This window comes from Adiantum capillus-veneris, chromosome 29 (genome assembly GCF_014529385.1).
Source record: "Adiantum capillus-veneris isolate H3 chromosome 29, ASM1452938v2, whole genome shotgun sequence".
Taxonomy (NCBI): Eukaryota; Viridiplantae; Streptophyta; class Polypodiopsida; order Polypodiales; family Pteridaceae; genus Adiantum; species Adiantum capillus-veneris.
The window spans coordinates 44,636,007-44,662,096 of record NC_140959.1 but is presented as its reverse complement, the minus strand read 5'-3'; the positions used below and the strand labels follow the sequence as shown (position 1 = coordinate 44,662,096).

Below are 26,090 nucleotides of genomic sequence, written 5' to 3'. Positions count from 1 at the left end.
GGGATAGTTACCTTATTTAGCGCGCGGTAATCTACGCACACGAATTTTATTGGACTGCTTCTTAGGCGCTATCATCATGGGTGATAACCACTCAGAGTGCTCCACAGGTACAATGATCCCTGCCTCTTGCATTTTTTCGAGCTCTGACTTGACAGCTTCTGTATACTTTGGGTTGAGCTTATAAGCTCGGCCTCTGACAGGCTTAGCCCCTTCAACCAGAGGGATAGTGTGGAGACCCAATTCTGGTGGGATCCCTTCCAAATCCTTGTAGGACCAAGCAAAAACATCCTTAAAAGAGTGAATAAAAGAAACTACCTGATCAAGTAATGCGGGATGCTCCCATAACCAAGCTGCTAAGAGGACGTGCTGAGGGTTGTCAGGGTCGCCCAGGTTGACTTTTTTGACAGGGTCAGGAGGTGTAACTGTGGAGGGTACTTCAGAAGTTGAGAACTGAGCTGCCTCTTGGAGCTTCCAGACTTCATGTGCTGGTGTTTGATCGATTGGAAACTCAACGTACTCTTCTTGTAACCATCCTGGTGGAAGCTCCTCGAAGGGTAATTCTTCAGACACAGACATAACCGAGTGCTTTTGAGAGGGCGGGGCGTCCAACCTGGGAGATGTTAGAGGGAGGGGGGAATCATTGGCGAGTTCATGCAGAGGAGATTTTTTCCCCCTACGGTGATGTGTTATAGGTTCCCTGAGGCCGAGGGCTTCCATAGGAGGATCATCTGAATCATGAGAATTTAGGGCTGACCCACTTACTTCTTCGACTGGTCCACTGTTTGCTGTAGGACTATTGTCTGCTGTAGGACTTGGGACATTTGTGTCCGCCTGAGGAGTTGGGAGAGAGAGTGTTACCGGCACAGGTGAGTTTTGAATAGAGACCACATAGCATGGAATCGAGGCGGTAGCTTCCAACCACTGCAGCAGGTCTTCGTCAGACCCGTCAGGTGGGATGGGCTTCTCAGGGTCGAGGTTGGACTGTACTGACAATGAGCTGTGATGAACCACTGGATCCATACCTCCTTCGAGCCGAATTGGTTGCATGGGGGAGCTAGGAGTATGTATCCACATGGCATTGTTTCCCCAATCATGAAGTGCCTTGGTATGCCGCAACCATGGTCGACCAAGGAAATCCTCTCTCCACCTGAGGAAGACTGACCACCACAAAATCCAAGCTAAATGTGGAGTCTTGTACCATCAGAGGCACCTTCTCTACTATGCCCACAGGGTAGACTGTCCTCTGGTCTGCCAATGTAACAGTGAATGGAGCAGGGCGGGTAGGCTGCAGACCTAAGGCCAACATAGTAAATTCTGGCATCAGATTGATCCCAGATCCACCATCCACTATGACACCTGAGAATTGATGCCCAAGAATAGACACAATGAGACGAGGACTTTTGTAGTCGGTGAGGGGAGCAACCGGATATGAAATCATGTAGGACTCCAAGGGTTGCACAGGTAGGTGTCTGCCACTAGGCCTTGCGCCAGGGTACAGAGACTGGATGATGGAAAGGGTGTCACTTCTAAAATTTGCATCAAGTCGAAGCATGTCGTACAGTGACACTTGTTGAAAAGTGTTTTTAAAGATAGACTGTGCTGCGGGCTTGTTTCCTTTGATTAGATCTTGCTCGGGTATCTTAAGCTTCTGCAAGTCCTCTGTTGCTTCCATGAAGGCACCATCAATATCTGATAGAAGCGAGGTAGGTTGGCTCTTGACACTACCTGCTGGTTTGTCTCCTACTAATGGAGTTTGACTCATTTGTGTGATAGGAGATGGAAAGATTGGACCGCCAGGGAGGCTGAGGCAAAGAGCAGCTCTCTGTGCCCGTGTGAGCACACCAGCAGGCTCTTCCACTTGCTTCAATCCATCTCGAGAGGCAACTACAAGAGTGGAAGGCGGGGCTTGTGGAATGGAGTTTACTGTGATGAGGTTAAGCTTTGGGAATGTAACCTCGTGCTGGTTTTGGATTGTGCTTATAGATGTGGACGCTCGTTGTTTTGGGCAATCCTTACTATAGCTTTAGGGCAATGTCGGCAAGGAGGGGACCCTTCTGGTAAGGGACATTTGCTTTGATAGTGTCCATACTCGCCGTACCTGTAGCACAAAATTGGCCTATTTGAGGGGCGAGGTGGTCTCGGCCCTTGCTGCATGGGACCGGATGCTGACGTGTAGAAGCTTTGGGGAACTGAAGGAGTACTAGCATGATAAAAGTTGGGGGATGTAAAGTTGTTGTGCATACCTTGCATAGGAGGTGTTGTCATTAGAGGTGGCATCGGGTTCTGATGGCTATATGGTGACACCATGTTTGATGCAAGTGCTAGCCCTTGTTGGAGAGAAGGACCTAGACTTTGTTGTATCTGCTGTAATCCCTTGATATAGTAGCAATCCTTGTCTTCATGCCCAGACTTCTCGCAGAAGTGGCAATAAGCCCGAAGGGGACAGTCCTGTGGAGGATGTCCTGGAGAGCGACACGAGCTGCACCATACCATAGCCTTAGTCTCATGTTGAGACCGAAGCTCTTCTAGCTCTCGCTTGATTTGATCCAAAGCCTCAAGATGTGGGGGTTTCTCCTGGCGAAGAGAGATATTTTTCTCCTCTTGAAGAGTGCGTTGTAGTTTTAGGGCTTCAAGTTCTCTACGTAAAGAAGTCAATGGATCATCCGGACTTTCCAAAAACACAGAGGGGGTCTCTATGTGAGGGGAGTTGTTGAACAGCTTCCTAGCCCCCTCTATCCTAGTAGCAATTGCGATGAATTTCTCCAAAGTGGCGTCAGGTTGGAGACTCTCTCGGAGTTTTCGTTGAGAAGTTTTTGGAAGCGCCTTCTCCACCCACTTCTTAACCATGAATTCACCGGGTTGCTAGAGAAGCTTGGCAACCAGAGACTTGGTCTTAGTCATAAGCTCTGCAAAAGTCTCCTCTGGCTGGAGCACCATGTTGGCCAACTCATCCAACACCTTCTCTTGGTAGTCACCTAGCCTGAAAGCTGCACAGAACTGTTGCCTTAAGGCTGCCCAGGTTGCAAAATGGTTCTCTACAAACCGGCTGTACCATCTGTCAGCTAAGCCATCCAAGGTGGATGGAAAGAGTACCAAATAAGCATCTTCCCTATTAAGCCCTCGACCCCTACAGAGAGATACAAACCTCCTTGCATGGTCGTCAGCATCTTCTAAAGAGAGTCCTTTGAAGGTAGGGAACTTGATGTTTACCTTGGCCAAAACACTAGCCAACGCCTCCATGGCCCCTTGCTGAGCTTGTTGCTCAATAGTCTGCTGTAGCAGAATAGGAGAGAGCTTTACTGGAGAAGGTGATCTGGAAGATGAGGAACCAGATGGAGGAATGGGTGATGTCGTATGTGGAGGTATGGGTGATGAGGTTGATGGACTTCTACTAGGTACCAAGGGTCGTCTTCTGTTGTAGTACTTCAGAGGGCTCAATAGTGCCCTTTGACGCTCGATTGACCGCCTTGTATGTGCCATGCAGTGACCACCAATCCAACCGAGCTTTGGGCAAGAAAACCTGTACTGGTTGAAGACAAGTCTAGACTCTGCTAGACCTAGGCTAGACCAGGGACGAGGAGGGACTAGACCAGGGACGAGTAGTACGTGACAATCTCACTCAAACAGAGTGAGAACAGGAAACAATAGACAACAATTGAGCTCGCAGAGACACAACAGCAATAGTAGACCACAACAAATGACTCGATTATCTCAAATAACTGATACAGACTCTGGCGTGGCAGCACACTCAGGTCCAGCCCAGGACTCTCAGGTACAATGGGGTGTCGAGGCTCAGATGTGCAGGGATGGTGAATAAGTGCTCTGTGTATAGACTCTAGACTCCGGACCACGACGCTCGACCCGGTGTAAAAGAAGACCATCAATGACCCAAAAAACTACTACTCATATGTACAACCATAAAGAGCCACCAACGGCTCATAAATGTCAGCCATCTAAGTCTATCCTGAAACTGAGTGGTGGTGACCTGGCCACGATGTCCAGTAGACCACCGTCCGTATCCTGCCACATGTCACTGTCCAGCCCAGAGAGTCCATCCAGTGTGAACCAGACCAGACCACTGTACCAACTGTACTAACTGTATGTCCTGTGAAAAACTACTACTCATATGTACAACCATAAAGAGCCACCAACGGCTCATAAATGTCAGCCATCTAAATCTATCCTGAAACTGAGTGGTGGTGACCTGGCCACGATGTCCAGTAGACCACCGTCCGTATCCTGCCACATGTCACTGTCCAGCCCAGAGAGTCCATCCAGTGTGAAGCAGACCAGACCACTGTACCAACTGTACTAACTGTATGTCCTGTGAAAGTGACACTGTAGCCCTGCTACAGTTCCCAAAGCCTCCCTCCAAGGGCCCCCCACTCCGTTACCGGAGCGGTATTTGCTTTTAGATTGCACAACTCCTGATACAACTTACCATCAGCACTTTAGTACCCCAGTATCAGCAGTATCAGCCAGTATAGCATCAACATTCATTCAGTACTGCTGGTACTGCGATGGCTGAGTACTGAGGGTCCTTCTGGCTGAATACTGAGATACTTCATGGCTGCAAATCTGAGTACTTACAGACTGAAAACCTGAGTACTTACTGGCCGAAAACAGGGTGGCTGAACTGAGGTGCTGATTGGTACTGAGGTACTGTGGCAAGGCGATGTAGAGGTGATGCTGACGCTCTGGTCTGCTGAAGGCTAGCCGCTACCTCTCTGGCCTGCTCTGCTCCAAAAACGCCAACGCTTGTAGCTGCTGCTGGATGGCGTGTAAAAAACGCTGGGTGCTGAATGTGAAGGCGTGTCAACGCTGGGCTGATAGTCCTCCGCGCTGGGTTGAGAGGGAGAGACAGCAGGTGGGTGGCGCGCAAGCAGAAGAGCAGCAGGTGCGTGGAGAGAGAGAGAGAGAGAGAGAGAGAGAGAGAGAGAGAGAGAGAGAGAGAGAGAGAGAGAGAGTATCTTGAATTAATTAAACATGTTTTGAGACAAACTCTAAGATAAGAAAAAAGAGTGGCCAATTACATCATAGGAAAATCACAAAGATACAATCTCAAAACTACTTATTAGTTGTTGACGTCACTAAGATCTAGCAAGATATACAAATTTATTAGATATCGAGAGAGAGGTGGACAATACTCCTCTTGTGTTGTCATAAGTCAACAACAAAAGTAAGAACATGAAGAGTACGATCCATTAAGACCCATCTTGAAAGAGTTTTGTCGATGTTGAAATAGTTTCATGAGCCATGAACCTCCCACAGTGGAGATGAAGGGTCTCTTTCTTCTTGAAAATGAGATAGGTAAAGCCTGAAGGATAGTTTTCAACCAATGGCAAGGAGAGGGCCAGAGAAAGAGATGGGGTGGCGGACCGGGTGGTTCTTTTAATGAGTGAGGGGGAGGTGGTTGCCAGTCTCGCAAATCGGGGAGAGTGAGTTACAATAGGTTGGCGGTTGTAGTAAGATATTACAATTGATTGTGGTTTGCAGGTGAGGGAGAATGAGAGCAAGGGGTTGTAGCAGCTGCATGGTGTCAGTAGAGGAGACTTGTGCATGCAGCCACATCACGCCATAAGAGGTGATACACCATATTTCTCAAAAGCAGCCAGAAACCTTCCTCATCTCAGTGCAGAAACTGCCAAGATGGACCAAGACCGATGATGGTGACTGAGATTGTGCATGATTGCTTGATAAAAAACATTCAATAATAATTGGAAAATTTGAACCGCCCCATGAATTTATTGTGTATGCTTTTTCTTATGCAGTTCTTGTAGCCCCTGCCACGTACCATCCAACGAAAAAAGGGCGTCATTGCTATTTTGATCATTTGCAGCGACGCGGGCGAGCATCATTCGTTTTTATCGGCCAGTCAATTTCAACATAGCCAATTATTTCCTATTCATTGCGATTGATATGTGGCGTAATTAAGCTACTGTGGCCTGCAACACCACGATCGGATAGTCGGCTGGGCAAAAGCTGGTGCTCCAGGATTCCCTGCACTTTCAAAAGGCAATCACTGACTTCAGCAATAAGCTGCTTCTTTTACTTCATGCCCGTAGCCGACCGATAGCCTGGCAGGGAAAGTGATGCAAATAGCAAGACTTCTACGCAGAGAGGAGGTTTGAGGTTTTCTTGTTGGATGGATATTGACTATCAAGAATCGAGGAAGATGCAGTGTCTGTGGGGTCTGCATGTGTGTGTGCCGGCAGTTGAGAAAGAGAGAGAGATGCTAACTGCTCTTGCACAAAAAAAGAGAGAGAGAAATAAATCTAGGTGGGGTGCAGACACACGCAGCTAATTATCGGCCGCCTCCACTCTTGCAATGTTCAAGATTTGGCCCTCGAGCTGGCTCATCCTTGGTTGAAGACCTTTGAAACTCTCTGTATAGTTTGGTCGGCAGCCTACCTATGATGAGGGAATCTGTTTATGCATGCAGCTGGTACCAGAGACAAAAAAAAAACAAATGGCGGCTGGGTGTTGCTGCGGACTGTACGTTGCATCTGCGTGCTTTTTTAAAGGTGGCCGTTTCAACCAATCAAAAAAGGTGTATGGCTACGAGTTTGGCGCCGCCATGCAAGAAGGAGAGAGATGGAGAGAGGTTTTTTTTTTTTTGTTGGTAGGCTCTAAGTGGGCGGTTGAGAGATACAGAGAAGTTGGTTGCCACCAGTTTGGCCGCTGCAAGGTAGTGGTAGAGAGCATATTTCAGGTTGGTGGTGGTTGGAGTGGGTGTGTGTGCGCACCCATCTAGCACACGAGGCGTAGAGAGAGAGAGAGAGAGAGAGAGAGAGAGAGAGAGAGAGAGAGAGAGAGAGAGAGAGAGAGAGAGATGATGAAATGAAATGTTATATTAACGTCTTCAAAAGGCCAAAGTGACCTATGAGACCAGAAAGTTACAATGTGGTGGATCTGTTACAAAGTCAAAGTAACAAGATGACAAAATGACAGAATGACAAACCAGCATCGGTCGCTGGCGGATCTCATCAATCTCCTCCATGGTCAGTAGTCTGACTGAGCGTCGTGCATGTCGAGCCAAAGTGATCCGAATCCTCCGATGCAGCCTTCGTCGATGCTGTGTAGTCCTCCGCAGTCGTGGGCGTCTGGATCTCCCCAACTCAGTCGCTCGGTCGATCAATATGCCTTTGGTGTAAAGCGACGAGCTCTGCTATGGTAGTAACTCCTCCGGGTGGACGAGGACGAGTTTGTCTCTGAGACTGGCTAGCCTCTCCTCTCATCAAGCTCTCTGTGTGTCTGTGCAGCTCGAGCAAAAACAAACCCAGGCATCTCTGATCCTCGTACCGCATGACTCTAGAGAATGGTCCAAATCCCTCTCTGAACAAGCAATGGAAGCGGCCTCGTATCTCGTATAGACGGGGCAGTGGCATGTGTAGTGCAACTCTGTCTCAGGCTCGATGTCACACAGGGGGCATGTCCTGGCCTTTGCTCGTGTGAAAATGTGCGTATCTGGCCAATAGTACATCGTATCCCATGAGACAAGTGGGTGTCCATGTATCTGGACCTCGTCACAAAACCATCCTCCGTAAGCTGGAGGAGATGCTCTCTGTAGAAAGCCATCTTCGTGCCCATCTCCTGTGCTGGCTGTATCCATGTCCTCTTGGTGTCGAGCTGAGTCAAGTCTTGGCGAATGAGCTTGGTGATCTCGGACTGTGTAAGAGTCAGAGAGGGCGTATCCAATGAGTACTGGAAGGGAGGCAATCTGTCTATGCTGAACCCATGCGCCTGAAACCATAATGTCATCTCCCCATACTGGCATGCTGTATCTCCCTGCATGGCTAATTGTCGAGAGGACTCAAGTGCAAGGCGTGCATATCTGTCTCTGGGAAGTTCCCACATGCGGTGTATGAAGGAGACAGATCTGGTGAGCGCCTTAACCACTAGTGGGGAGGCAGCTAGCTCTGCTCGTACAATAGCACGTGGTACTGAAGCCTTGGCTCTAATGAGCCACGAGATCATAGAGATGAGAGGCTTCTCCATGTCCCCCCATCCATCAATGCGGCCTGTCCTCCCGTGATGATCCAGTGAAGGTCCCAAAATCTCAGCTCCATAAAGCAATGCAGAAGCCACCAAAGTGTCAAAGAGCCATAGCTTCGTCCGAGGCTCTTGAAACTGAACCTGTGAACACATCCTTTCCAATCTACCCAATGCTGCATGGGCTCTGGTCAATCTAGTCTTTGCTGCCCTTCTCAATGAAAATGCTGGCCCACTAAAAACCACTCCAAGGTAAGTGTAAGCATCTTTATACTCCACCTTCTCCTGGCCGTATGTGAATGCAGGCGCTGACCTCCTGATCTACTGTGGGGTGGTATTAAATACTTTGACCTTGGTTTTACCAAGGTTGACGGACAAACCACTTTCCTGGGCAAACCTATGCAAAGCATCCAAGTGACGTTGCATCCCCTCCAGAGAGTCGGAGATCAACACAATATCATCAGCATATAACAATAGTGCAATCCATGTCCCTTCCAGTTGTGCACCTCTATCACCATCTCTCTCAATGTAGTCAGAAACCTCATCCACATACATACCAAATAAAGTAGGAGGGAGCGGGCAGCCCTGCTTCACCCCAATAGTGGAGTAAACGGGTGTGGATAGACCCTCTCGGGTGCGTACATGCCCCACTACTGACCTGTATAATGCCATGACCCCCCAAATGAGCTCTGTGGGTACTCCCATCTACTGTAATCTGCGCATCAATCTAGCTCTGGGCACTGTGTCAAATGCTTTGCGGAAATCCACAAAGCTACAATAGATCCGTCTCCCACGCCATGTGCCCTCCTCAATGATGGCTCTGAGTGTCAAGATATGGTCAAGGGTAGAAAAACCCCTCCTAAAACCTGCCTGCCCGGCTTCGCATATCCCCTCCCTCTCTGCCCATCTGCTCAATTGCTGCTCAAGAATAGATGCGTACAATCGTGCCAATGTGTGTCCAATCATGATAGTGCGATAGTTCCCAGGCTCCATAGGGTCTCCCGACTTGAAGATAGGTACAATAGTAGATAGGCTCCAAATATTAGGCAAGCCCTCACACATGGCACGGTTAAACATAACTGCTAGACGCTCTGCTAGTAAATCTCTGGCATGCGTGAAATGCTCAGCCACTAAGCCATCATGATCATATGCTCTCCCAGTCCTCATTCTGTCAATGGCCTTCCTCGCCATCTCTGCGGCGGTGAAAAAAGCACATGTGTGTGGGCATGGATCGGGGGGGTCGAGAAGGGGGGGTTGCTCAGGAACTGTGTACAGAGATGATGCATACTGGCCCCAGGCCTCTGTAGAAGTGATGGCAGGGTGGGGGGAGTGCTCATGAAAGAGCCTTCATGCCTCACTTGAGTCCTGGCGCAAGAATAGCTGGTATAGATCCTGCTCGAGGCGGGCCAAAAATTCCCTCTTCTTCCACCGCACTAGGCGTCGGAAGACTGCCTGTGAGTGATGTCCCCCAAAAGCACCTCCCTCTGAAGTCTAGCTCTAGTGTCCCGGCATTCCTCATCATACCAATTGTTCTGCGGCATGCTCCCCGAACGGCGTCTTTGCTCAGGCTGGGTATGTGGGTATGCCTCTGCTGCTGCCTCATGTAGTGTTTGTGTCAGTATAGTAGTAAGCTCCTCCAGAGGTTGCCCTGGCTCCTCTGTGCACAGGCGTCTGCAGATCCCATCTATGTATACAAAGTCCGTCTCCCGTGTGAAGGTGTGGCGAGTATGGGCTGCTGCCCGTAGCTTGTGTGGTACACTAAATTGAAAAGAGATGGTCAGCGACACAAGAGCATGGTCCACTGCCTCACCAACAGGTTTGGGTCCAACCGTGAGATCTTGGATACTAGAGATGAGGCTTGGTTGTGCCATGACATAATCCACTGTGCTGGCTCCATGTCTATGTGGAAAGCATGTAAAACCCCCCGCAGTGGGAAATCTCTGTAGGCCGTTCAAGACGGAAAATCCATGTGCAGTCCCCATGTCTATCAAGTGTCGTCCATACTCAGTGTGTTTTCCATCCTGTGATAGTCTGGATAGACCCGTCTCTACAATATCCAACTCTCACAACATCTCCTCTGAAGTATCATAAAATACTGTCTGATGATGGGCAATCCTAGCATTGAAATCCCCTAGAATGATGATGTCACCATCTCTAGAGAACTCCCATATGTCATCATCCAGAATAGAGAAGGGGGACTGTCCTTTGGGTGGTGCATAAACCGACGTACTCGGGGGAAAGTAGCAAATAGCAATGTAAAGATATTTGCCTGTCTCTGCTCTCAATCTCACCCACATGTACCTAGCTTGCTCATCCCTACGGGCTATATGTATCAATGGATGCAACTCCTCCTCAAATAACACTGCCACTCCTCCTGAGCCCCGCCCTCTGTGCTCTGATCGTGTCTCCTGTCTACAGGCTGTCTCCCATGTATATCCACTAATGTGAGGCATAGATTGCCCCGGGGCCTGATGTGTCTCAGAGTAGAAGACGATGTCTCTTCCCGTAAAACTATCCTCAAAAGCACCCACATCAAGGCGCATAGATCCATTACAATTCCAGGTGGCAACTTTGAGTGTGGTCCCATAGGTCTCGCACCGTCATGTGGAGCGCTGCTCTACAATCACCACCAGGCCATCTTTGTAGAAGGCCGTCTTTCCCTTCTCCCTTGCCGCTTGAATCTCTGGCATTACCTCTCTCATATGCGCAAGCTGTGTGAGAGTGAGGTCATCTCCAAGGAATATGCCCGTTTTCTATAGTGTAGGGCGCTTCTTCAAGAAGTCCTTGTTTGCCTCCATGGATGGGAAACGGATGATTAAAGCTCTCCCTTTTGAAGTCTCCCCATTGCCTTGTGTCTTCTTCCCTACCCTCCATGCCTTTGTATGAGTAGCCTCACTACCCATCATGCGGAGAAGTTCTTCGACTTTCCCTTCCACATCATCTCGGTCTTTTAGACCGGTTACTCTTATATGCAAGGCTCTAGTTTTTCTTCGCTGCTCGTCTTCTAGAGTCATGTTGATGATTGTAGGAGTGGGGACGGATGTGGTTTCTTTCCCTTTCGCTTTCTTAGCGACTTCTATCCATTTGTCGGCCTCATCTCCCTTCTTCTGCGTCTTCGTGATCACATCCATCCACGAAGACGTCTTTACCACCTTCTGTTTCTCCTCCTCTGTGATCATCCGTAACTGCTCCTTAATGACCTTGATCTCCTCTATCACCGAGGGCTGAAATTCCCCTTCTTCTAGTCCACTGCTCTCTATTTGCAAGCTCTCGCTTGAGGGTTGTGACCTCTTCTCTAAGTGCTTGTGAATCCGCCTTAAGTGCTTGTAGCTCTGCGTGCAAGTCCTCTTTCTCCTTCTTCCATTGCACGCCTTCATTGAGAAACATTTGAAGAAGGTTGGCCTTCTCTTTCCACCATCCCTCCGTCTCTTCTTTCCTTTCTTTCATTTCCCTTTCCATTTGTGTTATCCGCTTGTTTGTAAGCACAAAGGTTGCCTTCGTATAGGGCTTACATACTGGCGAAACGATCATGGCCTGCACTGGCGAAGCGCTCATGGTCTCCATTGGCGATGCGGGTATAGCTCGACGCTCTGGCTCCGCTGAGTCCATGCGGATAGGGCACAAGTCCAGCCCGCAAGGCCAATACTCGGCAACAAATGCAATGTGAAGCACTAGCTCACTCTGGCTCGGTGGAGACCTGGTGGCCTTATCCAGACACCTACTGGCGGGTATGACTGTGCAACCAGAAGGAGATATATTCGGGAGCCTTTAGCTCGTGACCCCTCAACAACATACATACCTCGGGTAGTGTCAACCTGGATCAGAAAACCTCCTGCATACATTCGGAATCCAAGAAACCAAAGCCAGCGCTGGCTCAGCTGAGACCAGGCGGCATCCACAACACAGCCCCTTATGGGCGATACGAATCAAGGAGACAATATGCAAATAAGCACCGCTCGGTCTGCCTGCAACCTGCTCTTCCACAGCTCTCCAAAACCTCCACCTGATCGAGCTCTGCTGAACGCAATGAAGCTTCCACCTGTGCCCCAATACGAGGGTTCTATGCCACAGTCCACTGCAGGTGCCACTAAAAGCTTGTGCCAAGTAATACGGGGGCGAAGCCTTGCTGTCCTGTAACCTGCTGAAGCGTCTGCTGCTCACGGCCCCCTTTGAGGGATGGCTCACGGCCTGCACGATACCCCGCTGGGCTGTGCTTGCAACCTGCCCGCGTTGGGGCGACTTGAGTACCCGGCGACTTGAGAGAGGGGTGCATCCCAGGTGGCGGCAGGCAATAGGGTCAATGGCAGTCGATGGCGATGTAGCTGGCAGCGGGCAGCGTCGCTCAGCAGCAGCAGGTGGTGCGAGGAGAGAGAGAGAGAGAGAGAGAGAGAGAGAGAGAGAGAGAGAGAGAAATGAAATGAAATGTTATATTAACGTCTTCAAAAGGCCAAAGTGACCTATGAGACCAGAAAGTTACAATGTGGTGGATCTGATACAAAGTCAGAGTATGACAAAAATGAAATGCCAAATGTCACAATAAAATACTATGGAATCCTAAACTACTAGGTGTGAACTAAGCAGCTAGCTGGGATAGCTAGATCACAAGAGATCCAGCATCGGTCGCTGGCGGATCTCATCAATCTCCTCCATGGTCAGTAGTCTGACCGGGCGTCGTGCATGTCGAGCCAAAGTGATCCGAATCCTCTGATGCAGCCTCCGTCGATGCTGTGTAGTCCTCTGCAGTCGTGGACGTCTGGATCTTCCCAACTCAGTCGCTCGGTCGATCAGTGTGCCTCTGGTGTGAGGCGACGAGCTCTGCTGTGGTAGTAACTCCTCCGGGTGTCCAGTGGCAGCTCTAAAGAAATCTGTGATCTGTCTCTGGGACTGGCTAGCCTCTCCTCTCATCAGGCTCTCTCGGTGTCTGCGTAGCTCGAGCAAAAGCAAACCCAAGCATCTCTGATCCTCGTACTGCATGATTCTGGAGAATGGTCCAAAGCCCTCTCTGAACAAGCAATGGAAGCGGCCTCGTATCTCGTAGTAGACGGGGCAGTGGCATGTGTAGTGCAACTCTGTCTCAGGCTCGATGTCACACAGGGGGCATGTCCTAGCCTCTTCTGGTACTCCGATGTATCTCCCAGTCTCGATCCGCAGCTGGTGTGAAGATGTACTACGTATCTGGCCGATAGTGCATCGTATCCCATGAGACAAGTGGGGGTCCATGTATCTGGGCCTCGTCACAAAACTATCAACCGTAAGCTGGAGGAGATGCTCTCTGCAGAAAGCCATCTTCGTGCGCAGCTCCTGTGCTGGTTGTATCCATGTCCTCCTAGTGTCTAGATGAGTCAAGTCTTGGCGGATGAGCCCGGTGATCTCGGACTGTGTAAGAGTCAGAGAGGGTGCATCCAGTGAGTACTGGAAGGGAGGCAATCTGTCTATGCTGAACCCATGCGCCTGAAACCATGATGTCATCTCCCCATACCAGCATGCTGTATCTCCCTGCATGGCTAACTGTCGAGAGGACTCAAGTGCAAGGCGGGCATATCTGTCTCTGGGAAGTTTCCACATGCGGTGTATGAAGGAGACCGATCTAGTGAGTGCCTCAACCACTAGTGGGGGGGCAGCTAGCTCTGCTCGAACAATAGCACGTGGTACTGAGGCCTTGGCTCTAATGAGCCGCGAGATCATAGAGACCAGAGGCTTCTCCATGTCCCCCCATCCATCACTGCGGCTTGTCCTCCCGTGATGATCTAATGAAGGTCCCCAAATCTCAGTTCCATAAAGCAATGCAGAAGCCACCAGAGTGTCAAAGAGCCAAAGCTTCGTCCGAGGCTCCTGAAACTGAACCTGTGAACACATCCTTTCCAATCTACCCAATGCTGCATGGGCTCTGGTCAGTCTAGTGTCTGTTGCCCTCCTCAATGAAAATGCTGGCCCACTAAAAACCACTCCGAGGTAAGTGTAAGCATCTCTATACTCCACCTTCTCCTGGCCGTATGTGAATGCTGGCGCTGATCTCCTGATCCACTGTGGGGTGGTATTAAATACCATGACCTTGGTTTTACCAAGCTTGACGGACAAACCACTTTCCTGAGCAAACCTATTCAAAGCATCCAAGTGACGTTGCATCCCCTCCGGAGAGTCGGAGATCAACACAATATCATCAGCATATAACAATAATGGAATCCATGTCCCTGCCAGCTGTGCACCTCTATCACCATCTCTCTCAATGTAGTCAGAAACCTCATCCACATACATACCAAATAGAGTAGGAGAGAGCGGGCAGCCCTGCTTCACCCCAATAGTGGAGTGAATCGGTGTGGATAGACCCTCTACCTGCCCCACTATTGACCTGTATAATGCCATGACCCCCCAAATGAGCTCTGTGGGTACTCCCATCTCTCTCTCTCTCTCTCTCTCTCTCTCTCTCTCTCTCTCTCTCTCTCTCTAGACTGCCATCGCGTGGAACTTCACCAGCTCTCTCTCACGTTGGACTGCCTCACGCTGGATTGCCTCACCCTGTTGAGCGTTGCCCACGCCACCTACTGCTTTGTTGAGCGCTGCCCACGCAGCCCACTCAGCCCCACACGCTCTCTCTCTCAGCAGGCAGCAGCGCGCTTACTATCTTAGCAGCTGGACTGTGCCTGTTGTGACAGTACCCCGCCCCCCTCCCCCCCCCCCCTACTGGTGGCTGGACAGCGCCCCCCGCCCCCTCCCAAAGCCCACAAGTGCATTACAGGGCAGATAGCGGGCAGTGCCACCTGACAAAAAAAATTTCGAAAATTTTTTTAGACCTGCAAAATTTACTCATTTACTCAGACCTGCAGAATTAGAAAATACAGAATTTACATTTACACTTTTCACGAGTTGCAGACCTGCAGGGAAATTTCAAAATTGCAGAATTTCACAATTACATAAATTTCAGCATTTACAGAAATTTGCAGAAAAGGAAAATCTCAAAAATGTACGATTGATATGGGGAACACACATGTATGCATTATGCGGGACAGGGAGGTGTGTGTGATGTGGACATAGTGGGTTGACTTGGCAGAAGCGCATTTGTATTTTTATTTTTGATGGAGGTCATGACTGCTTCGCCGGTATGTAAGCCCCATCCGAAGGCAACCTTTGTGCTTACAAACAAGAGGATTACACAAATGGAGAAGGAGATGAAAGACTGGAAAGCAGATATGGAGGGATGGTGGAAAGAAAAGGCCAACCTTCTTCAAATGTTTCTCAACGAAGGTGCGCAGTGGAAGAAAGAGAAAGAAGACCTGCACGTAGAGCTACAAGCACTTAAGGCACTTAAAGAAGAGGTCTCAGCTCTCAAGCGAGAACTTGCTGATAGAGCGAGCAGTGGACTAGAGGAGGGGGAATTCCAGCCTTCGGTAGTAGAGGAAATCAAGGTCATCAAAGAGCAGGTACGGATGATCAAAGAGGAGGAGAAACAAAAGATGGTAAAGACGTCTTCGTGGATGGATGTGATCACGAAGACGCAAAAGAAGGCGGATGAGGCCGAGAAGTGGATAGAAGTCGTTAAGAAAGGCAAAGGGAAAGAAACCACATCTGTCCCCACTCCTACAATCATCAACATGACTCTAGAGGAAGAACAACGAAGGAAAACTAGAGCTTTGCATGTAACAGACTTGGACACTCCAAGTCAAGAATCAACCGCGACAGCACTAAATAACCACTTCAAAACAATTCACAGATCACAATAGATTTGCACTGGCCCGGCGGAGTTCCGTGCCTAGAGATATTGGCCCCAAAGACTGGCGCCCCTTTCGGTATTTCTTTTTATATTAATCAATCATCAAAGTACAAGAGAGCGGTTAGGGTTTCACTCTCAGACTCTGCGTCCAGATGCTCTGAGAAGTGAGGCCCTCACCACTAATTTAAAGGTTACAAGGGATGCCCAAAAGCAGAGCCCCAAAAGCAGAGCCCCAAAAGCTTTTAAAATCAAAAGCATCAGTTCTCTCTCTCTCTTAGAGAGTCTTTTCTCTTTTTTTTATAAAAAAAAAAGCAAAAGCAAAATTCGCGTCGCTCATCATTTTCCAAAAAAAATAAAAATAAAATTTTAATAATCCGCCTCCGCGATTTCCGGAAATTAGGGTTTTTGGCAGAAATTAGGGTTTGCAGGAATTTTAGGGTTTCTGGCAGAAATTAGGGTTTTTGCTGTCCGCCACGTCATCACTTTGTGACATACCCCCCTCTTGAAAGCATTGTAATCGACCGCGATTACGTCTGCAAAACTGACAAAAGCCATAAACCGTCTTAGCAGACACTGACTGTTAGTACCTACGTACTAGGAACACACATCTAGCACATGTACAAATTCGACAGTCACATCACACGACATCACAGGACATCACACGACATCACAGGACATCACATGACATTCAACATTCATTCGGATCTTAGACCATGATTTATCGGCAATGTAGCTAGCAATCACATCTAGGTCCAAACAGGACCTCATCGATGTCCGATTGACTAACCCCTATTGCAACCATGTCTATTCGAGATCAATCAGACCAAAATGCTGCAGTCGTTTCGGCTATCAGTTCCTACACTCACAAGAAGTCAAGAACAAATCAGTATCATAATCAGGAATTCCATTTCATAAAGTCATCCAGCAGAATACTGTCAGCTCTCAGTATCCCTGAAGCTCAAAGAGACATCAGTGACTTTAGTATCAAAATCGAGGCATCTGTTGACAAAGGAGTGGAGCGACTCCCCTCTTGTGCATCCCACTGCACCAGATCTTCGGCCAAGCTGAGTTTCTGGGTTCCGTTTGGAGTAGACTATGCTAAACCAAAACATCGAGGTAAAGTTTCACAATCCGAGGAGTATCTGCTAGGTCCTCCTCCTCCATCCACTTCGCATCAAATGCAGGAAAGTTCTTGAACTTAACCAAGAACCGCCTTCGGACTTTACCTTTCTTCGTATCATTATGTGCCAAAATCTGTTCAGGAACAAGGATCTCCTCGTTTTCTTCCACTTCGGGTTGCTCATCAGGCTCCCCATCATCAGGCACATCACCCTTAACAGGGTTCAAGAGACTCACATGCAATGCATTATGAATCCTCCAAGTATCTGGCAGGTCCAATCGGAAGGAGACATCATTTATCTTGTCAGTAATCTGGAAAGGTCCGTAGTATCACTCACATACTAAGCTTTGGAAAAAGCCTCTCCTTTCCCTTTTTTTTTTCTTAGGCGTGCCTTCTCAAAAGTAAGAGCACCCAATCATCCTCCTTCAGTTTCCAGTCGCGACGATGGCGATCCGCTGCCTTTTTCTGTCGTTCTTGAGACTTCTGTAAAGTCTCGTGAACCTTGGCAAAAGCCGTATCCAAATCTCGCGAATATTCATCCGCTTCAAATTTCTAATCTTTCGTGCTCAGGAAGGATGGAACCTTCGCAGCAGTTTCAACAATCTCTCATGGCGTCTTCCCCGTCGAAGAGTGTATCGTGTTATTGTAGGCAAATTCCACCAAAGGTAAGTTCTTTTCCCATTGAGTCTTCTGATGCGAGATACAAGACTTCAATAAATCTAAAATCACTGAATTGACAATCTCAGATTGCCCGTCAGTCTGCAAGTGGAACGATGACGAGAACTGCAACCGCGTGCCAATGTTCTCCCAAATTGCCTTCCAAAACAAACTCATAAATCTGGGGTCTCTGTCGGAGACAATCGTCTCAGGCGTGCCATGTAATCTGAAAATCATCGTGATCATTCTGTATTCTTGGGAGATCAAAAAAATGAAATCCATTTCAATATTTTCCGAGGGGCGGGTGGGTATGGGTAAAGGCTGTAACAATCCCTGTGCCTTATGCCTGTCAAACTTGACCTTCTGGCATACCAAGCAACTGCGCACAAACTCTTCCACATCCTTCTTCAGTCTCCGCCAAAAGAAATCTCTCTCTACCCCTTTCATGGTGGTAGCAATGCCGCGGTGACCCGTAAAAGGTGGACAGTGGCAATCAGTCATAACCTTTTCCCTCAACGGCTGTGTAACACACAACATAGTCTTTTTCATCAAGTAGCCTTCCCGAAGGGAGTATCCAGCTACTGTCTCCCCATCCCGTATCCGTGTGAAAATATCTGCAAAATCTGTATCTGTGGCACACTGATCGACCATATCCTCGAAGCTCCTATGATGTATCGTGGAAATAGCCAGAACCAACGGTTTTCGAGACAAAGCATTTGCCACCACATTCTTCTGTCCCTGCACATGGACAATCTGGAAGTGGAACTGTGACAAGATGTTCACCCACCGCATCTGCTTTTCCGGAAGCTGCTTCTGTGACAAGAAGTAGCACCAACTCTGATGGTCTGTAAAGACAGTGAAATCCGCTCCGAGTAGGTAATGCCTCCACTGAGTAAGAGCATGGATAACCGCCAAAAGCTCTTTCTCATAAATCTGTGCTGTCATCTCCGGCCTAGAGAACAAACGACTCTCGTAAGCTATGACATGGCCTTCTTGCATCAAGACCGCACCTAGACTACGACCACAAGCATCACAATATACTTCAAATGACTTCTGCAATTCCGGCAAAGTCAAAATAGGTCTCGTAGTCAATTTCTCTTTCAATGTCCGAAAGGCAGTCACCTCTGTGGGTCCCCACGAAAAAAAGTACTCCTTTCTGTGTCAAGGTATGCAAATGGGAAGCAACCTCTGCAAACTTTCGTATAAACCGCCTGTAGTACGAACACAGTCCCAAGAAGCTTCTAACTTCATGGACATTCCTCAAATCGGGCCAATCACGGATAGTCTCTATCTTAGCCGGGTTCATTTGCACTCCTGCTGTTGACACAATGCGTCCCAAAAAATGTATCTCTGGTAGGAAAAATTCACTTTTCGTAGCATTAATCACTAATGTGTGATCTCGTAATGCCTGAAAGACTGGCGTGCTTCCAGATATCAGATCAATGGTATGATCTTCAGGCCCTCTCAAAAGCAATTGGCATGAGCGTGGAGAAAAAAAAAATCTTGGCGTTCTTTTCTTCAGGTCAAAACATTTTCAACCTTTATCCATCGTTCAGTTCTCCCAAAAGAATGAGTAAGAAAATTGAAGTTCATCAAGTACAATCTCTAAGCCCTTCATTTATCAAAGTCGCTTTCTCGGCCCGGTAGTCAACCAGAGCGTAGTTCTTGTGGTACTAAGGGATCCCAAGTAGAACGTCACTCGCGTGCCCTGAACACCCCTGTCATTGCAAACGAAGTTTGCCAATGCTCGGTGTAATGGCAACATCCCATCCGGGTGCCAGTTGAACTACCTCCGCCTGTGGCGTCAGTCTGTCGGGCGCAGTTCCAAATCGAGCCGCCAATTCCAAGTGAAAAGAAGTTGGCCTTGGCTCCTTCAAAAGAGCTTCTTGATCCTTCACTTTGCCCCAAAAAAAAGCGGCAAAGTTTGTACTTTCATTCATTTGATTCGGTGCAAGTCCCACGCCATGTGGTACCAGTTCTACTTTTCTATCTGCCTTTTCTGCCACATTCCTCAGCTGCTCTCGAACTCTCAGACCTGTCGTCGTCTTTATCATTCTTTTCTTTCTGTGCCTTATCAGGGCACTTTGCGGAAATATGTCCATGTTTCCCGCATCGAAAGCACTTCCCCTCTCTGATGAAGCGAGCTCTCTCCTCAGGAGTAAGCTTGGGTCGTGCATCCCTTTTTTTTTCTCTGGGTTGCTCTTTTTCATTCTACTTTCATTCCCAGAAGTCTGTTTGGCTCGTTGTGTCATGGCCTCATCTGTGGGGTAGGCCAGACTGCCAGAGTGAATGGCAAAGCCCCGCTTCGCCTGACTCATCAACTCCTGAATAGAAGCTGACTTCTGTTCCAAGCAGTGATCTCGGATCTCTGTAGGTAGACCCAAGGTAAACCGCTCAATTTGTTCTCTGAACGAGATCTTCTTGAATGAAGAGGCGGGTAGAAAAGAGCTCCAGAATCTTTCACAATAAGAATTCACTGTATCGCTCTTGGTCATCCGGAGATGGTTCCAAGCAGCTCGTATATCTCGCTCAAACTCTTGAGTCAACCAAGAAGAAATAAAAAGCCTCTTGAATTTCAGCCATGTAACTGGCACAGTCTTGCTTAATAGAAGCGTGGACCACCAAGTACGAGCATTCCCCTCAGAGTAAGAGGCAGCTCTCCGAATCTTGGAGTGCTCTGAATAGCGTCCTCCCGCGAAAGCGATGTCAAACTGCTGTATAAGAGACAAAGCCTTCGAAGCATCTGAGTATCCTGAAAAGTATCAAACTTGATCGAGTGGCCACCTTCCTTAAACTCTCGGACTTTCTTGCTGTTATCTTCGAGAAAGTCATACTGGTTGGCTTTGTAAAAATTCTTCTTGTTCGCATAAAACTTTCCGTCATCGGAATTTGAGCTGTCTGTAGACGAGTCCTCAGTAGAACTGTCAGTCTTTGGGCGAGATTTAGCCTTCTTTGCCTTGCCCTTTCCAAAGCGTTGCTTCTTGCTTCGCTTTTTACCTTTTTTGTCTTCTTCGCTCGAATCCGAGGAGCTAGAAGAACTGTCAGAAGAAGAAGAAGAAGAACTGGGTAGGTCTTCAAACTTGACGCGCTTCTTCAATTTCTTTGCCTTGTCAAATGTCGACCGACGACCTAAATATCTCGGAAAGTCAGTGCCTTTCTTTTGCTTTTTGCCGTGCTTTTTGGCTTTCTTTTGCGTGTCAAAAAGCTGAGCAATCCGTGCATCAACCACGTTCTCCAGTTCCTTCTCCGTATATTTCTTGGAGACAGAAGGTTTCTTGAGAGCGGGTTTCGGGAGTGGTGTTGTGGTTCTCTGCCACTCCATCTGTACCTCTTCCAAAGAGGTCTGGTTCATATATTTTGCCATCTTCGGGTCCTTGGCAAAATTGAGCATCATCTTTGCTGCATCGCTGATCAACTGGCGACGCTCTATCTCTCGCCGCTCCGCCTAAGTAGGCCAAGGCGGGCCATACTCTCTGCCTGAATCTTCGTTGTGATCCAAGCCCGCATCTCCAGATGCAGTGGGAGTCGACTGATCATTGCCTGAAGCCATAGGTGCCGCGGAAAAAAAATATTCGGGGATCGGATTTCCCGTAGAAGAGAAATCGGCCGGGCTCTGATACCACTGTAACAGACTTGGACACTCCAAGTCAAGAATCAACCGCGACAGCACCAAATAACCACTTCAAAACAATTCACAGATCACAATAGATTTGCACTGGCCCGGCGGAGTTCCGTGCCTAGAGATATTGGCCCCAAAGACTGGCGCCCCTTTCGGTATTTCTTTTTATATTAATCAATCATCAAAGTACAAGAGAGCGGTTAGGGTTTCACTCTCAGACTCTGCGTCCAGATGCTCTGAGAAGTGAGGCCCTCACCACTAATTTAAAGGTTACAAGGGATGCCCAAAAGTAGAGCCCCAAAAGCTTTTAAAATCAAAAGCATCAATTCTCTCTCTCTCTTAGAGAGTCTTTTCTCTTTTTTTTATAAAAAAAAAAGCAAAAGCAAAATTCGCGTCGCTCATCATTTTCCAAAAAAAAAAAAAATAAAATTTAAAAAAAAAAATAATCCGTCTCCGCGATTTCTGGAAATTAGGGTTTCTGGCAGAAATTAGGGTTTGCAGGAATTTTAGGGTTTCTGCTGTCCGCCACGTCATCACTTTGTGACATTGCATATAAGAGTAACCGGTCTAAAAGACCGAGATGAGGTGGAAGGGGAAGTTGAAGAACTTCTCCGCATGATGGGAGGCTACTCATACAAAGGCATGGAGGGTGGGGAAGAAGACACAAGGCAATGGAGAGAGAGAGAGAGAGAGAGAGAGAGAGAGAGAGAGAGAGAGAGAGAGAGAGAGAGAGAGAGAGAGAGAGAGAGAGAGAGAGAGAGACAGTTAGACATCCGATGGCTGGGTTGTGTGTATATGGGTGAGCGACTTGTAGTAGTTGGAGCGGAAATGATCCAAGAAATAAAATAATACCCCAATACTGGTAGTGCAGTCGCGTGAGGCCGCCATGAAGTGATTGGGGTCATGGGGAAAAACCTGTCTGTCCACCTGGTGAGAAGTGGGCCGGGGTGGTTGAAGACGAGAGAGAGAGAGAGAGAGAGAGAGAGAGAGAGAGAGAGAGAGAGATGAATGGATGAGGGCTGAGGCCAGAGAGAGAGAGAAAGCTACCACTCATGCGCAGCGTAGGAGATAGAGAAAGAGAGGGAGGACCTCTGTTTTCATTCCTTTGCATGCAATTACACCAATAGCTTATGCATGCTGATGGATGGCCGAGATTGTTCGTCATTGCTAATCAGGGCGGTGCATGCTTTACAGTGTGTGTGGGTAGATGCATGTACCGACTGGTTGGCATCCTTTGGTTGGTGACCATGGCGACAAGCTGGGTCTTCGGACAGTGGTGATGGTGATGACCATTGTAGTGGCGATGATGATGAATGCAGACGAGATATAGGGCAATGAGATAGTGGATTAAATTAAAAATTAGCCCTCCTGTGAGGTGGTTCCCACGATAGTACTGTCACGTTGGATCTGTTCGCACTATGCACAACTATGTCGAATAGTTCCTACGACAATGGAAAAAAAATAGAACCTCTATGATTCTTCTTCTTCCTCTATGCCCTTTACAACTCCTCTACTTCTTATTCGTATTGTTGCACTCGTTGTAAGCTTCTCCCTTTCTTGACTTTCTACCTAGTATGGCAATCCATGTATCTATTATCCGAATTGCAATTGAAAGTTGACTTGCTAATTCTTATATCTACTTGATTAAAGTTATTTCTAGCATGTATCCACTATAAGCGCTTAATTTCTCTATGATACACTTCAAAGAGTTACATTTAACGATTAATCACTCTCAAATCAATCAAATTAAATGAGTTAAGCGTAAACAGTCCATAAAAGGGACGAGACCCAATGATTGTCTCATTCTCCTCTTTCCTCTCTCGCCGCGCCGACGAGACCTAGCCTCAAGATTTCAAGCGAGTAAATAAATAAATAATACTTAGCTATCATTGCTCGTTTACGAGATTCATCGTTTTCCATAATTATTGCGTAGCCAAGAGCGTAGCAATGCTCTGATACTACTGCTACTACGAATGGGAGCGCGGAGAGCCCTACAAAACACTAAAAACAATATACTTGCAAGCCATAAAACCGACAAATCTGTATACTTGATGAATCGGAGTGGGTGCCAAGGTGGTACCATACGTAATGTACGATACGTATCTGTATGTACTGTACATCGTTCCGTATGGATAAATTTACTTATGTACGTAAAAATACGTAATTTTGTAAAAAACCAGTAAATATCCGTGTATAGTACGGACGTGCCGTATTGTACAGATCAGCATGTATGGACTGGTCCAACATTGATGAATCCCGTAGCACATAACTGAATCATACGTGAACAGAGATAGACAGAGAGCGAGAGAGCACGTGCAGGTGCACCTCCTAGAGCGGAGTGCTACATCAGCACGCCGAGAGAGAAGAGAGGAGAGGAGAAGAATAACGCAGACACTGGGTGCAATCTCCCCCGGTGCAAGAGTGAGCATTTCCCTCTTGCACGTATTTACTTATAGACTTTTTGAATGCTCAAAGTGAGTACAAACTGGCCGGTTGATCATAAATGGCCAAAGCGCATAAGGAGCACTTGAATAATCAAATATGCATAAATGTAATATCCTTTTGCATAATCCATTAGCTGCTAACTCTTTTTCCACCTGTCGGCTGCAATAAATAGATGATTATCAATTACCATTACATGATAGAGGTGACAAAGGTACATTCGCAAACTTGTGATTGAATTTGAGCATGTAGAAACTTGGGGATGTAGTGGAAGTGGGGATGGAGGGCTTCTACCAAGTATCTACTATATCTACCAAAGAATGTGCTTAAAAATCCTATTCTGATGCTTAGAATGAATGAAAGAATATCAGTGACTATTCTATCTGCAGCATCGTGTGCTCTCTCTACTCTCTCTATCTTGTCATCTCACGGTTATGGCTCCTCACAGATTTCATCCACCATAGCTCTGGACTTTTGGTTGAACCATTGAAGTAACCACTTTTTTTGGTTCCTACAGTGTTACAAAAAACACCTAAACTATTAACGGTACCATTTTCAAGACGCATTACAAGTGACAAGATGAAGCAAGTGGACTATGAATTAAAGTTTGTTGATTTTCAAGTATCAACAATGAGAGGAATTGCAAAACATTAGATCCAAAATGTGTCCATACATTTGAAGCACAAAGGAATCAGAAAATAATCTATATAAAATGTGGCCAGAGGTTGAAGTTTGGTTTGCAGTTGATCATTTACATGATAGTTAGTAGATTGAAGTGCCACTGTTTCCAGAGGGGGTTGGGAGGAAGACTGTTTTGCAAATGGCAGTTTCTGATATTTTGAGAGATTCCTGAAACGCTTTCATGCAACCATACTTATGGTGCTTATGGTTACTGCCATCCAGGCAATGCATTAGAGAGGAAGGACACCCACCCATTATAACTAGAGTTACTCGTGAATGTGTCTGGAGGAGTTTATAATGAGTTCTTGTACACAGTCCTACATTCTTTTGTTGGTATGGCTACAACATATTTTGGGAGAGCATGATGTATCACGTAATTGTCTCTTACCACTTTGTCTGATAGAGGTGGCATCATTTCTACATCAGGAGGTGAACGCATTGTGGGCTGGACTGGGATATTACAGGCGTGCACGGTTTTTGCTTGAGGTGTGTGATACGTCTCTCAGGTATTGCTATCCAAGTGCCAAGCTGAGCTAAATAAACTTCATAAATTGAGTGTTTGGGTATTATAAGTTTCTTTGTAAGGATTCTTCTAACACTAGGATGAATTGGGCTTGAAAAGTTAAAGCTGCTGTGGGAAATCCATCAAATTCTTCATATTTTAACCAACCATAGTGCATGTTGTGGACTTTTGGCTATCACAGGGTGCGAAACAAATAGTCGAGTCATATGGAGGGTCACTTCCATCCTCAGCTGAAAATTTGCAAAAGATCAAAGGGATTGGCAAATACACAGCTGGTGCTATTGCATCGATTGCTTTTGGTCAGGTACACATTGATTTATTCCTTCCTAATAATTTTTGTGATTCTTATCACATCTAGTGAAGTGAATTTTGAATTGCTAGAAGTCGTAATGCTTGCAGAACCTTTAGCTTCAAGGAATGAAGTGCACCAATTTCATGAGGACATGAGACCAAGGGCTCTTTGTATTTTATTAAGCTCATCTGATAGCCTCTGCTGGCAGTTTCCGACAATTTGAACCATAAGTTCTGAAAGAGGAGTGATTGTTACTCCTTATATTGAAAGACTTTGAGCTTCAAAATTTACTGGGACTCCATGCCCCTTTCTAGCAGTGCTTTTGTCGCATGCAACACAGCCCCATGTTTGTGCTTTTATAGGAAGTGAACTAGCTAATAGTGAAGTGTAAGATCACGTGCAAACATGATCTTTTACCAGCTTTAGCAAAAACGTCATGGAAGGTAGACAAGACACTCGTTTAGCCTTCAATGTTTTGCAGTTTCAAACTGTGTGCTTGTTGGGAGAAGCTTATGTTGTTGCTTTAAAACCTAAGTGGGTAGAGCAGCTAGCAAGTTAGAGAGTGTGCTCACGAGGAACGCCAGACTTGCTTGATAACATATTCTCCTGATTGAGTATCAAGTGAAAGCCCCATTGTCCTATGTCAACAGGTGAACTGATCGCTCCCTTCCAGGTTGCCAGATCTTTCCCATTTGTGCTGATGGACTGGCATGTATGTAGCACCCAAATGCACAAACCAGTAACACACAGCCTATATTTAATTACCTTCCTTCAGCTTTATGTCTTCCTGTCCAGCAAGGTTGGAAAAAGACTTTCCTTATTATTCTCTAATGTTATTTAGTAGAAAATGAGCTAATAAACAAGCTCAGTAAGTGAAAGTGCTGGAGCCAAGGATTTACATTGAGAATTGCATTTGTTTCCCTTGTGAAGGGGCTGTGTGTCGGTTTTGCTCAAGCAAATATACTGAGCCTATGAGATATTTCTAGGGAGCTCCATTGATTTCCATGAAACATTCTTGACAAACAGAAATCAATTATGGTTTGTACTCATTTCAAT

General features: G+C 47.1%; 1 protein-coding gene across 4 annotated transcripts in view; it reads left to right on the top strand.

The window, feature by feature from the left end:
- LOC147419117 (HhH-GPD base excision DNA repair family protein) overlaps positions 1 to 26,090 on the top strand; it is a 96,448-nt gene that overhangs the window by 19,893 nt on the left and 50,465 nt on the right. The window contains exons 2-6 of one of the 4 annotated variants that reach the window (XM_086505630.1): positions 5,497 to 5,669; positions 5,772 to 6,550; positions 24,442 to 24,552; positions 24,646 to 24,705; positions 24,924 to 25,046. In XM_086505630.1, the coding sequence (XP_086361756.1) occupies positions 24,496 to 24,552; positions 24,646 to 24,705; positions 24,924 to 25,046 (240 nt within the window). In that variant the 5' untranslated portion in view covers positions 5,497 to 5,669; positions 5,772 to 6,550; positions 24,442 to 24,495. The remainder of the gene's footprint in view (positions 1 to 5,496; positions 5,670 to 5,771; positions 6,551 to 24,441; positions 24,553 to 24,645; positions 24,706 to 24,923; positions 25,047 to 26,090) is intronic. The other 3 variants (XM_086505629.1, XM_086505627.1, XM_086505628.1) reach the window with 3 other exon arrangements.